Source organism: Hyla sarda, chromosome 4 (assembly GCF_029499605.1).
Source record: "Hyla sarda isolate aHylSar1 chromosome 4, aHylSar1.hap1, whole genome shotgun sequence".
NCBI classification, from domain to species: Eukaryota; Metazoa; Chordata; class Amphibia; order Anura; family Hylidae; genus Hyla; species Hyla sarda.
In genome coordinates, this window is record NC_079192.1 from 174,436,155 (window position 1) to 174,450,959 (window position 14,805).

A 14,805-nucleotide genomic window follows, 5' to 3' on the forward strand; every position below is an offset into this window, starting at 1 on the left:
TGAATTGCCACGGCTCTGTGCGGCTAATGCTCATGTCATCGACCTCACTAAGAGGCTGACAGACATGCCCCCTCCATTCAGCTCTTTGGGAGAGGTGGGGATGCACGAACACTGCATCTCCCCATCTCCCATAGAGACACATGGAGTAGGCGTGTCGGCCACGGCGTCATGCTCCAGCCAACACGCCTCCTGCATGGGGAGAGCCGTGGCAGAGCCGGGGCCCCATACACAAGATCACAGGTGTTCCCAGTGGTCGGACCCCCCCGCGATCAGACACTTATCCCCTATCCTGCAGATAGGGGATAAGTGTTCTATGGCTGCAGTACTCCTTTTAAGGGGTTAACACAAGCATTTCTTACGTTGGTCTTGATTAAAAGTGCACTGACTTATGTTGCACCAAATTTATGAAGAGGTTATTAAGAGGTGTACACCTCTTAATACATTTCTGGCTTTCTGTGTGCCACAGATTGCTGGCATAGATGTCTGCATACATAAGAAACTCATTTTTTTGTGTTTTTCTTTTCCTTTAGTTTCAGATATGTGAATGCACAGAACTACTTTGGTTTTGAGGATCAGCATTTTTGTCTTTTTTTCCAATAAAATGGTTAACAAGGGCCATAGGCGAGTGTGTTTTGTAATACATTTATTTTTATGTGTCTTAGCAGTGGAAACCATCTCATAAACAGAGTCCATTACCAAGCTGGGGCTTAGCATTAGCTAGCGCTAAGCCCCATTGGGAACAGACCTTTTATGGCAGTGTTTCCAAAATAGGAAGCCTCCAGCTGTTGCTGTTGTCATGTTGTGGTGTAGTTCCACCTTTCGTGACGTCATCACTAGAGGCAGAGCTACACAGGAACAGGCCGGACTCAGAATGGAGGTGGGTAAGTGTATACAGTATACAGCCATCTAGCAGCATGTTAACTCTTTGCTTGTTTGGCTCGTGCATAGCAAACCAGCGATCTATACATATCACTGCTTTATTGTATGCTCTTGCTGAACAAGAGATATACATGTATATCTCCTGTCTAGCCTGAGCTGTAACCAGGGCTGCAGGCACAGCTCAGTCTTGCTAGGAGGAGGGACAGTATACAGCTCTGCGCAATGTAGTGCTGCATACTGTACGCCCAGCGGAAGCAAGGAGTGATGCTATGCTAAACTCTCTGTGGGACCAGGCGGGGCTCTATGACTTCTACCCTGCTGGTAACTGCCATGCTAGGAAGCGTGGCTGCATGGTCCCTGCAGTTGTGTAACCGGACCCTTCACCTGCGGGCCCCATGGCACACCCTGCTACTGGGACTGCAGGTGAAGGGGGAACTGCCAGGAGATCCAGGACATATGTCCTGAATCCCCGAGCAACCGCAACATTCAACACTGAGTGAACCTTTAAGATGCACAGAGGCCCTGATTTACTAAGAGTGGAGTGTAGTTTTCTTTGTGGGTTTTAATACCCTACAATTTCTTGCAGGCATGAAATTGACACAGCTCTTGGAAGACTTGGGCCTCGAAGGCCAGTCCATGGTCTATTAGGACAGACTCCGGACACCCAAGGGTTTGCACCCAATGGGGGTAGAACATCTGGGCCGCTCTCTTGGCTGTGAGATCTTTAACCGGTACAACAACAACCTATTTGGAGTAGTGATCCACCATGGTGAGAGCATAAGTGTACCCGGACTGGGTAGGAGACAACTTGACATGGTCTAGCGCGACCAACTGGTTAGGCCTTTCACTCTAGATGGAATGGATGGGTACTCCTGCGTCCTTGTGCATGTTCATGGTGACGTTACTGACAGCACATTCACTGCACCATTTCTCAATGTTGCTCTGCACTCCGATCCAATAGAATCTTCGCTTGACAGTAGCTTCAGTCTTTTGGACTCCAAAGTGTCCCAACTGATCATGGTATGCGTTGATTCGGGGAAACAGAATCTGATGAGGTTGATCACCAGAGACCGGATCCAAAGGATTTTGATACAAGAGTCCTTTGTGCACAAACAGTGGCTTCCTCTATCGCCACAGACATATCAGCTCGTAATCACACTGGGCCCCAGGGTAGATGGGTTGGTACTCCAACAGATCCCTCATGACTCGACTTTCGTCTTGAAGAGTCTTCCAGGTGTATAGGACTTCTTGAACCTTTTCGGATCTTGGTTCACCATCCCCAAGGGTGGTCACAACATTTTGATTCACGAACCGTTGATAAAATGGGGGCATCTCCATGTCTTCCCACACGTCTACGACAGGGGGTTATAGAAACATAGAAACATAGAATGTGTTGGCAGATAAGACACATTTGGCCCATCTAGTCTGCCCAATAATCTGAATCTTACCAATAGTCCCTGGCCCTATCTTATATGAAGGATAGCCTTATGCTTATCCCATGCATGTTTAAACTCCTTCACTGTATTTGCAGCGACCACTTCTGAAGGAAGGCTATTCCATGCATCCACTACTCTCTCAGTAAAGTAATACTTCCTGATATTACTTTTAAACCTTTGCCCCTCTAATTTAAAACTATTCCCTCTTGTGGTAGTTTTTCTTCTTTTAAATATTCTCTCCTCCTTTACCGTGTTGATTCCCTTTATTTATTTAAAAGTCTCTATCATATCCCCACTGTCTCTTCTTTCTTCCAAGCTATACATGTTAAGGTCCTTTAACCTTTCCTGGTAAGTTTTATCCTGCAATCCATGTACTAGTTTAGTAGCTCTTCTCCGAACTCTCTCTAGAGTATCTACATCCTTTTGGAGATGCGGCCTCCAGTACTGCGCACAATACTCCAAGTGAGGCCTCACCAGTGTTCTGTACAGCGGCATTATCACTTCTCTCTTTCTACTGCTTATACCTCTCCCTATACATCCAAGCATTCTGCTAGCATTTCCTGCTGCTCTATTACATTGTCTTCCTACCTTTAAGTCTTCTGAAATAATTACTCCTAAATCCCTCTCCTCAGATACTGAGGTCAAGACTGTGTCAAATATTCTATATTCTGCCCGAGGGTTTTTACGCCCCAGGTGCATTATCTTGCACTTATCTACATTGAATTTCAGTTGCCAGAGTTCTGACCATTCTTCTAGTTTTCCTAAATTCTTTTTCATTTGGCGGATCCCTCCAGGAATATCAACCCTGTTACATATCTTTGTTCATCAGCAAAAAGACACACCTTACCATCGAGACCTTTTGCGATATCACTAATGAAGATATTAAACAATATTGGTCCCAGTACAGATCCCTGAGGTACCCCACTGGTAACAAGACCTTGCTCTGAATATACTCCATTGACTACAACCCTCTGTTGTCTGTCATTCAGCCACTGTCTAATCCGCTCAACAATATGGGAGTCCAAGCTCAATGGCTGTAGTTTATTGATAAGTCTTCTATGTGGGACAGTGTCAAAAGCCTTACTAAAATCTAGATATGCGATGTCTACTGCCCCTCCGCCATCTATTATTTTAGTCACCCAGTCAAAAAAATCTATAAGATTTGCTTGACATGATCTCTCTAAAGTAAACCCATTTTGTTCTTTATCTTGCAATCCATGAGATTTTAGATGTACCACAATCCTATCCTTTAGTAGCAAAATAGTAAAAAATTGAAGACGGCACTCCAGTATTGGTGTCCAAGTTCAAGAAAGGTGGTTTATTGATCCCAATACATACAAAATGATGCAACGTTTCGACCTTACAATAAGGTCTTTATCAAGACCTTATAAAGACCTTATTGTAAGGTCGAAACGTTGCATCATTTTGTATGTATTGGGATCAATAAACCACCTTTCTTGAACTTGGACACCAATACTGGAGTGCCGTCTTCCATTTTTTACTATTTTGGAACATTTTTGCCTTGGTCAAGCTTGAGGTCTGGCACCCACCTACCCTTGTAAGGGTTTGAACACTGTGCACCTCCCATCTCTTGCATTTGAATATCCTTTAGTAGGGTTTCCATTAATTTCCCCACTATTGATGTGAGACTTACTGGCCTATAGTTGCTTGATTCCTCCCTACTACCTTTCTTGTGAATGGGCACAACATTAGCTAATTTCCAATCTTCCGGGACGGCTCCTGTTACCAGTGAATGGTTAAATAAATCTGTTAACTGTTTTGCTAGCTCCCCACTAAGCTCTTTTAATAATTTTGGGTGTATCCCATCAGGCCCCTGTGACTTATTTGTCTTACTTTAGAAAGCAAATGTAGAACCTCTTCCTCTGTAAAGACACATGCATCAAACAATTCATTAGTCTTCCTCCCTAATGGAGGTCCTTTTCGTTCTTTTTCTTCTGTAAAAACTGAACAGAAGTATTCATTAAGGCAGTCGGCTAGCCCTTTATTCTCTTCTACATACCTTCCTTCATTTATTCTTTGCCGGGGGTCATCCGAGACAGTACATCGGCATTGACATTCAACTTGCCGCTTCTGTACTTGATGGTAAAACTATAGTTGACTAATCTTGAAGCCCAACCTTGTTCGATGGCACCCAGCTTGGCGGTGTTTAGGTGGGCCAATGGGTTATTATCTGTGTAGACAGTAAATGGTGTGGCAAGTAGTCTTTGAACTTTTCAGTCACGGCCATACCATAGCGAGAAGTTCTCATTTGAATGACTGGCATAGGCAACTACCCACTCCTGCTCTTCCTGGACTTGGGACAGGATGGCTCCCAGACCTTCGAAACTGGCATAGGTATACAGCTGCCACGGCTGACTGAAGTCTGGATATGGCAGGATGGGTGGTTCTGCCAACAGCTGTTTGAGAGCTCGGAACCCTGTCTCTTGCTCTTCAGCCCATTCAACAGGTAGTCTTCCATTGTAGTTCTCCTTCGCCGTACCCGGTAAGAGAGCTGTGAGGGGTTCTGCAATCTGGGCGAAGTGGGGAATGAAGCGACGGTAGTAGCCGGCAAATCCCAGGTAGCTCCTGACATCTTTCACCGTGCGCGGGGTAGGCAAGTTCTCGACAACCTCCACCTTTTCAGGATTGGGCTGGACTCCCTCGACGCTGACAACATGACCCAGGTAGTGTACCTGAGGTTTAAGCAAGTGACACTTTGATGGCTTGATCTTCAGCCCATGCTTGATCAGGACTTGGAAGACATCTGACAGATGACTGAGATGCTCCTGGTAGGACTTGGAATACACTATGACATCGTCCAGGTACAATAGGACACTTTGAAAATTCAGATGGCCCAGGCACCTTTCCATCAGACGCTGGAACATAGCAGGAGCATTACATAGCCCAAACGGCATACTTTTAAACACGAACAGTCCCATGGGAGTCACGAAGGTGGTCTTCTCCCGGTTTTTCACAGCCATGGGCACTTGCCAATATCTGCTGGTTAAATCCAGGGTGGAGAAATAAGCAGCAGATCCGAGGGCTGTGCGTGACTCCTCGATCCTTGGAAGAGGATAAGCGTCCTTAAGTGTGACATTGTTCAGTATCCTGTGGTCAACACAAAAGCGGAAGGTTACGTCTTTTTTTTGACCAGGACAAGTGGCGCCACCCAGGGACTCTGACTTTCTTGGATAACATCTGCCTCTTTCATGTCGGCAAGCATCTTCTTGACAGTCTGATACATGCCTGGCGCGACTGGGTGGTGTCTTTCCTTGATAGGTGGGTTGACGCCTGTGAGTATTTGGTGTTTAATCATGGACGTGTGCCTGAAGTCTGATGGGTGTGTGCTAAAAGCTTCATGGTACCTTTTGGCAACATTAATGAATCCCTTGACTTGATCCCTTGGGGTATTGTCATCGTCAACTTGGAGTTGTGCCCCCCAGGGCTCGGGAGGACTCGCACTGAATCCTTCAGCCACTTGGGCTGCACACTGTTGGGCCACCATACGTTCCGTTAAGATGTCCTTCGACTCCATGAGATACAACTGGGCTACTGGGGTGTGTTTGGGTAGCACAGTAGCAACATCAGACAAGTTGACTAACCGGTCTGGAACTCTCCCATTGGTAACAGTGCCAAGGCTCCTCGCAGCTTGGACAAGAGGGTGGTCTTCTAGTTGCAGAGGCTCCAACAGGGCTTGATAGTCTCTATTCTTGACTAAGGGATGTGCACGACACCAGATGATAGTCTCTGTGTTAGGTTGCAAGGTCACTGACCTGATGTCTTGTACTCAAACTCTGCAGATTTACCCTTGCTTGTTGGCAAACTTCCACTCCGCTTGTAAAGCCTTCAAGTGGTGCTACGCAGCCTGCTGGTCTGAAGGGGACATGTGGGGAAGAGAGGCATGCAATGGGTTAATTCTGAAAGCTAACGGCCCTGTAGACTTGCTGCTGATAATAGTTGTTGTTTGCAGAGTCTATGCTGCAGCGGGTGCTTGATAGAAGACAACGGAGCCGGGCGAGCTGCCGCAACCTTTGGTTTCTCCTTGCTGTGCTGAAGAGGCATCACCGCTGGGGACTGACAGGGCGGAGCTGCGACCGCTCGCGCGCCCAGGACACACCAAACCAAATTAACTCTTTGAGGTGCCGACTCTTTATACTCCACAGTGGCAAACAACAGTCTTTTCTTCACCTCCCCCTCTATTTCACAAGCGCCACGAGTAAATCACTTTTCATAGACAAAGTCCTGTATACTTTCTGGCACAAACTTTATTCACATAGGCATGCAATTCTTGCAGACAATACTGGACACATTTCAGTGTGTGGTGCAGGGCAGATGTTGTTACCCTGATGCAGATGGCATTAACCCCTTGTGTTCGTGATGCCAGGGCGTGGTTTAGCCTTAACCACCCAAAGGTATACTGCAGGATCCTGGGCTAGGCACGGGGGCAATGAAGACACCGACGCCAAGTTACGGACAACGGTAGCTTTACTGAGGGTAGACAGTTGTTACAGTCTATGCAGTACAGCAAGGGCCCACGGAGGTGACCAGTGACACATGGACCCCGAAGGTTTGCTGGGACTTGTAGTAGTCAGGAGAATTTAGTGCAGGCCACGCTGGATAGACAGAAGACTTGACTTGTCTGACAGGACTGTGACAATAGCTTACTTTGCACTAGACTTGTGGCTGCAGGACTTGACTTAAGGCCTCCAATGTTCTGGACACACACACTAAGACGACTTGACTGCACTGGACCTCAGAAACAAGAGAAAGAAGCTAGCTCCACCCAGGGATTATATGGGAGAGACTAGCAGGGAGCCCATAGGTCACTTTTGTGGTCAGCTGGTCACTAGTACCTCCTGGGTAACAATCACATGGTACATTTATTAAAGTCACAAAACACAATAAAATGCATAACATATTTACATGGGGGAAAACAACTGCAGGTGGCCCTGGGGACACTGAGTGACACTGCCTGCCAAGGCAGGAGAGTACGGGGAAACACCATCCCGTACTGGGCCACCACAATATTTACTAAGGTTTCCCTACATTTTGCACTCTTTCCTACATTTTGCTTTTTTACACATGCTCTAATCTGTTGGGTTTTTCGTCAGCTCAAATCCACTACATTTTCTGTGGAAACCTTAGTTAATATGTTGTTTTTTTGTAAAAATGTGAGGGCCACAACCACTTTTCCCAGCGGCCACGCCCCTTTTTCGGGTTTGCTCGGTAAAATGGACAGTTAGTCAGCTTTTTTTCAATTGTGCACAAATTCTGGTGCACATTCTGGTGCAAACAGTATTTCTGACGCAATGCACCAGAATCTGGCGCACATCCCAACAAGATATGTCGGGTTTACAATAGTAAATCAGGGCCAGAGTATTAAACATGCGCTGCTGCAGACATGACAGCAAGGAGCCAGTGGCTCCGTCCTGTCATTCCAACCAGGGTTTCCTGTGCAGCAATGGCTCTGAATTACACTGTCCGCACAGGAAGCGAGAATCAGAGTAAAAGGAGCTGCAAGGGAATAAAGGAAAGGTGAGTGGTGTTTTCTGTCCCCCCCATGGAGCTGTGTGAGGGGCATACTATTCTATGGGGGGGACAATGTTTGCGCCCTAATAATCTATGGGGGCAATGTTTGGGGGCCTAATGCTACATTGAGCAATGTTTGGGGGCCTAATACTCTATGGGACAATGTTTGGTGCCTAATACTATATGGACACTTTATACCATATGGGGGCCTAATACTATACAGGGACAAAGAGGGGTCTAAAACTCTACAGGGACACTAAAGTGACTAATACCATATGGGGAACAGAGGGGACTAACATTATATGGGGCAGTGTAATACATATAGGGGGCTGTATAGAGGTTAGGATTTTGCTGTAGCTAGAAGCCTAAAGCGTTTGGCAAATTCGACGGAGATGAGTTGTTGTCGGAAGTAATCTTCATGATCGTCTGGACCAGATGAAGAAGAAAGAGAAAAGTGAGGATGTAACTGTAATCACTTATACAGTTTGCAGCACTTGTGTACATCTGGTATCTATTTCTATATGGTCACTGTATGAGGGAATATTGGTCTTTGTATAGCAATTTTTATTTAATAACAATATAGCATTATTATTTAGTGGTAATGGCAGTGGTCACAGTGTGGCGTAATTATTTGTCCTTTGTATATCTGTGGTATTGGTGATATTGGTGTATAGTGGTTTTTATATCCTACAGTATGATGGTATTATTTAGTCACTGCAAAGGTCATAAGTTGTCCCGGAGTGGAGGAATTATTTTATGTTTCTGAGCCCAATATTATGATAAAAGAATATAGACGAAAGGAGCACTGGGCACACGGGTTCCAGTCAAGCAGTTTATTTGCAGGTGGAAATGCTCAGCAGCAATTGTTTCGCTACTCGCAGGTAGCTTTTTCACAGCCTAATTGAACCAAGAATCTCCACCTCCTTAAAAGGTCCCAGCAATCCGAGACAAACTTTATTAACAATGAACAAACTGGGAATCCATTTAAAACAGTGTTAGTATGTAGCATCTCACATTGTAACACATTTTATTAAAATAAATATATATCGAGATAGGTGGAAATATATATGCATCTATGCAACTAGAAGGTCTCTACTAAATTCCTTACATTATATTATGCTGTTCAAGTCGCTCCTCTCATTCATACCAATAGGGCCTAATGCTTCCGTTCTCAGGATCAATTCCGTCTCTCTTTTCAGTAGCTCTTGGTTACAGTCACCCCCGTTGGTAGCGGGTCAACTCGTCTCAATCCACAAAAGCGCATATATTTAACATCACCTTCATGACACTGCCTCATGTGGTCTATAAGTCTTGGCGATCCGATCCCTGTTCTCAGCGAATGGGCATGTTCCCCAAAGCGCTTGAACAGGGGTCGTATCGTTTTGCCAATATAATAACGACCGCAGTCGCAGATGACTGTCACAAAGCTTGTGCGACATGTAAAAAACTGATCAATTTTAACATCATAAGGACCCAAACGAATGAATGATGTTTTACAGAATTGGTTGCAGAAACGACAACTTCCACATGGGTGGTTTCCCTTGGGAACCACGCTCTGCAACCAGTTCTCATGACACGGTCTCTCAACTCTCCCTTTCACTAGAGAATCTTTTAAATTTCGGCAACGTTTGAAGGACACTATTGGTCTATGACAAGCTTTTTCTGCAAAGATAGGTTCTTTCTAAATAATGTGCCAATTTTTCTGAATAACAGATTGAATAATATTAGACATTGTACTGTGTTTAAAGGTAAATGAAAAACCATCTCTTTTGTTTTTGCCCTGACTCCTAGGATTTAATAAGTGTTCACGTTTTCTGTGCAGTGCTTGTTGGATTGTTGATGGGGGGTATCCTCGGTCTAGTAGTTTGTCACTGAGAAATTTTGCCTGTTGGTTAAATGAGACAGTGTTACTATTAATGCGGCGTAAGCCAATAAACTGGCCGTAAGGTAGTGATTCTTTTGTTTAGTAAGGGTGAAAGCTGGTATATTGCAGTAGGGAGTTGGTCGCAGTCGGTTTTGTGTATGTTCAAGTGTGAATAGAGTCGTCCACAATGGAGACCCTAACATCCACATACTTATTGGATAAGGAGAATACCATCCTCTCCTCCAAATCCCCTAAGTAGATGTTTGCAAATGTTGGTGCGACCGGGGTCCCCATCGCGGTTCCCGCCCCCGCTGCCAGTGCCACTGGCCACCAAACATGAATGCATTGTGGGAGAGGACAAAAGTAAGTGCTTGACAGATAAAGTCCCTATGGGGAGCCTCCATCTTAGCGCGACCTAACTGGCGCCTGACAGCCTCCACACCCGCATCCTGTGGGATGCGGGTGTAGAGGCTCTCCACATCCAGGGTCGCTAGCATATAGTCCTCCTGCCCCACAAGGCAATCCAAATGTTGCAAAAAATTACCCATGTCTTTTATGTAAGCGGGTAGTGTGTTCAGGACTGGGCGCAATGACCAATCTAAATAGTGGGATAGCGCCTCTGTGACTGATTTACGGCCCGCTACAATTGGTTGGCCTGGTGGCCTCGTAAGGGATTTATGAGTTTTTGGGAGAAAATACCAGTACGGTCGTTCAGGGTGAGGTTGATTCAACCTCACCCTGAACGACCATACTGGTATTTTCTCCCAAAAACTCATAAATCCCTGACGAGGCCACCAGGCTGACCAATTGTAGCGGGCCGTAAATCAGTCACAGAGGCGCTATCCCACTATTTAGATTGGACATTGCGCCCAGTCCTGAACACACTACCGGCTTACATAAAAGACACGGGTGATTTTTTACAACATTTGGATTGGCATGTGTGGCAGAAGGACTACATGCTAGCGACCTTGGATGTGGAAAGCCTCTACACCCGCATCCCACAGGATACGGGTGTGGAGGCTGTCAGGCGCCAGTTAGGTCGCACTAAGATGGAGGCTCCCCATAGGGACTTTATCTGTCAAGCACTTACTTTTATCCTCTCACACAATGCACTCATGTTTGGTGGCCAGTGGCACTGTCAGCGAGTGGGGACCGCGATGGGGACCCCAGTCGCACCAACGTTTGCAAACATCTACTTAGGGGATTTGGAGGAGAGGATGGTATTCCCCTTATCCAATAAGTATTTGAGACATATTCGCTTATATGTGAGATTTATAGACGATGTCTTTATGGTATGGTCGGGTCCAAGGGAGACTTTTAATGCATTTGTTGAATACCTTAACTCCAATGACGATAGCATGACCTTCATCAGTGATTGTAGCGAAACCACAATTAATTTTTTGAATGTTAGGGTCTCCATTGTGGACGGCTCTATTAACACTTCAACATACACGAAACCGACTGCGACCATCTTTCACCCTAACTATACAAAAGAATCACTACCTTACGGCCAGTTTATTCGCTTACGCCGCAGTTTATTCGCCTATGCCGAGACACAGTCTCATATAACCAACAGGCAAAATTGCTCAGTGGCAAACTACTAGACCGAGGATACCCCCCCCCCCCCCCATGAACAATCCAACAAGCTTGGGATAAAGCACTGCACAGAAAAATTGAACACTTATTATATTCTTGGAGTCAGGGCAAAAACAAAAGAGAGGGTTTTGCATTTACCTTTAAACACAGAACAATGTCTAATATTATTAAATCTGTTATTCAGAAAAATTGGCACATTATTGCGAAAGAACCTATCTTTGCAGAAAAAGCTTGTCATAGACCAATCGTATCCTTCAAACGTTGCTGAAATTTAAAAGATTCTCTAGTGAAATGGAGAGTGGAGAGACCGTATCATGAGAACTGGTTGCAGAGCGCGGTTCCCAAGGGCAACCCCCCATTTGGAAGTTGTTGTTTTTGCAACCAATTCTGTAAAACATCATTCATTTGTTTGGGTCCTTATGAGGTTAAAACTGATCAATTTTTTACATGTCGCACGAGCTTTGTGATATATGCAGTCATCTGCGACTGCGGTCGGTATTATATTGGCAAAACGATCCGACCCCTGTTCAGGCGCTTCGGGGAACATGCCCGTTCGCTGAGAACAGGGATCGGATCGCCAAGACTTATAGACCACATGAGGCAGTGTCATGAGGGTGATGTTAAATATATGCGCTTTTGTGGATTGAGACGAGTTGATCCACTACCAACGGGGGGTGACCGTACCCAAGAGCTACTGAAAAGAGAGATGGAATTGATCCTTAGAACGGAAGCATTAGGCCCTATTAGTATGAATGAGAGGAGCGACTTGAACAGTATAATATAATGTAATGAATTTAGTAGAGAACTTCTAGTTGCATAGATGCATATATATTTCCACCTATCTCGATATATATTTATTTCAATAAAATGTGTTACAATGTGAGATCCTACATACTAACACTGTTTTAAATGGATTCCCAGTTTGTTCATTGTTAATAAAGTTTGTCTCGGATTGCTGGGACCTTGTAAGGAGGTGGAGATTCTTGGTTCAACTAGGCTGTGAAAAAGCTACCTGCGAGTAGCGAAACAATTGTTGCTGAGCATTTCCACCTGCAAATAAACTGCTTGACCGGAACCTGTGTGCCCAGTGCTCCTTTCGTCTATATTCGATTTGTGGCAAGCTGTCCTGTATCTACTGTGAGCACTGGGGGTCAGTGCCGTGAACGTCCGGAGGTTTTGCTGTGAGATCTTGGGGGATGAAGTGTTAAGCAGTGCCAGCTGCTCTTTCTTATTGGAGTAACTATGATAAAATGCAGCATGTGCCACGGGGAAGAAAGGGGGGGGGGGCATACATTTAGCCATGAAAATGGGCCCCAAAATTTGCCCTGTTGGGCACTCTGCGTCCTCTGGTTGGTGCCCTGAAGGCAGTAGGAAATTGCCAAATGGTCAAAAAGTGGCGTTTCCACAAAAATGGAAAATGCCAGAAAAAAAAGGCAGAAAAACTGCAAAAACATTGCAAAAACTGATTTTTCTGGTGTTTTTGCAGGTGGAAGAAAAAAGTGTAAACTTAGTCTGAGGCTCATTTTCCACAAATTATTATTTTTTTTTTAAACTGCCCCAATAATCTAGCACATAACATGTTATGTATTTGAAAATCTGCCATTGACACAAAAACCCCAAACCTAAAATGCACTGTAGGTCTAATGTTTTATATTTTTCTACTAACTTCGAGTTAATATCTGGATGCAGTGTTTTTTCATACAAAAAAAAATACACTGCATTTTTTCTGTTATTTTTTCTCTTTCATTTTCCAGAATAGTTCCCTTTGTGAAAACACCCATATAGTAAGTTATCTAGATGTGGATTCAATCTGTTCTCTTTATGATCTGAATAGAGACCTAACATATTCAGTAAGGAAATAGATTAGCATTAGCTGAAAATATGAAATTGAACAATATTCATACATTATATGTGAATTTTATTACATTTTCAAGATTTCAGTCTTATACTGTAAATGCAAAATGCCATATAAAAAATATTTGCTCACCTTAGGGTTAAAGGCCAGTGTTTTAGGATCATTTGGATCCACTACTGAAGGGTATGGCTCAAATATAATACTCTTCCTGGGTGACTCAAGTGCAGCTCGACACATTGCGACCAGCAGACCCACAACCTACAGTAGAAGTGAAAAAACAGTTTATGTGAAGACTTTCATAGTAGTATCCCCTTAAACCCTTAAGGACTCGGACATTTTTATTTTTATGTTTTCGTTTTTTCCTCTCGCCTTCAAAAAATCATAATTCTTTTATATTTTCATCCACAGACTAGTATGAGGGCTTGTTTTTTGCACGTCCAGTTGTCTGTTGTAAGGCCATCACTCACTTTACCATAAAATGTATGGCGCAACAAAAAAAAAAAACTATTTGTGTGGGGAAATTAAAAAGAAATCCGCAATTTTGCCAATTTTGGAAGGTTTCGTTTTCATGCTGTACACTTTATGGTAAAATAGACCTGTTTTCTTTATTCTGTGGATCAATACGATTAAAATGATAGCCATGATTGCATACTTTTCTATTATTATACAGCTTAAAAAATCTCTCTATTTTGCTGACCTATAACTTTTTCATTTTTCTGTATAAGCGGTGGTATGAGAGCTAATTTTTTGCGCCATGATCTGTACTTTTTTTTATACCACATTTGCATATATAAAACTTTTAATACATTTTTTATCAATTTTATTTGGAATAAAATGTTATAAAAAAGCTGCAATTTTGGACTTTTTTTTTTTTTAACGTTCATATTTTAATAGTTGGGATATTTACGCACACGGCGATACCAAATATGTTTATTAATTATTGGGGAGGGGATTTTTCACATTTTTTTTACTTTTATTTTTTACTTTTTTTAGGGGACTATTTATAGCAATCCTTTGATTGTTAATCCTGTTCAGTGCTATGCATAGGGCATAGCACTGATCAGTGTTATCGGTCATCTTCTGCTCTAGTCTGCTCCATCTCAGACCAGAGCAGAAGACCCATTGAAGGCAGCGGAGGCAGGTGAGGGGACCTCCGTCTGCCATTCTTGATGATCGGATCGCCGCGGCAGCGCGGCGGGCGATCTGATCATCCATTTTAGTGACTGCAGCGCTGCAGATGCCGTGATCTGTATTGATCACAGCATCTGAGGGGTTAATGGCAGACATCCGCGCGATCGCAGATGTCTGCCATTACCAGTGGGTCCCTGGCTGCTATCAGCATGACCGTGCATGCAAGGGAATTAGGAACTCTCTAGCTCATAATTCTGTGCAGGCCTGTCTTACCCTGTGGCCTTCATGGCACTCTTTGTTCCCTCCCAAAACCCAATAGAGTAACATAATGGCCCTGATTTACTAAGAGTGGAGTGTAGTTTTCTTTGTGTTTTTTCCCCCAAGATATATATCCACAGTATTTATCCTGATATATATCAGTACATTTTGCACTTTTCTTTACATTTTGCTTTTTTTTTTTTTTACACATGCTCTGAGCTGTGGGGTTTTCCTCGGCTCAAATCCACCACATGTTC

At 44.0% G+C, this 14,805-nt stretch overlaps 1 protein-coding gene and 1 long non-coding RNA gene across 5 annotated transcripts in view; one reads left to right on the forward strand and one right to left on the reverse strand.

Annotated features, from left to right (window-relative positions):
* The window catches only part of LOC130368719 (uncharacterized), a 160,573-nt gene that overhangs the window by 111,410 nt on the left and 34,358 nt on the right, over nt 1–14,805 (forward strand). The gene's annotated exons all lie outside the window — the stretch shown is intronic.
* The window catches only part of PARP6 (poly(ADP-ribose) polymerase family member 6), a 158,665-nt gene that overhangs the window by 28,619 nt on the left and 115,241 nt on the right, over nt 1–14,805 (reverse strand). For all 4 annotated transcript variants that reach the window (XM_056572785.1, XM_056572786.1, XM_056572784.1 and 1 more), the window contains one exon: nt 13,292–13,417. In XM_056572785.1, the coding sequence (XP_056428760.1) occupies nt 13,292–13,417 (126 nt within the window). The remainder of the gene's footprint in view (nt 1–13,291; nt 13,418–14,805) is intronic.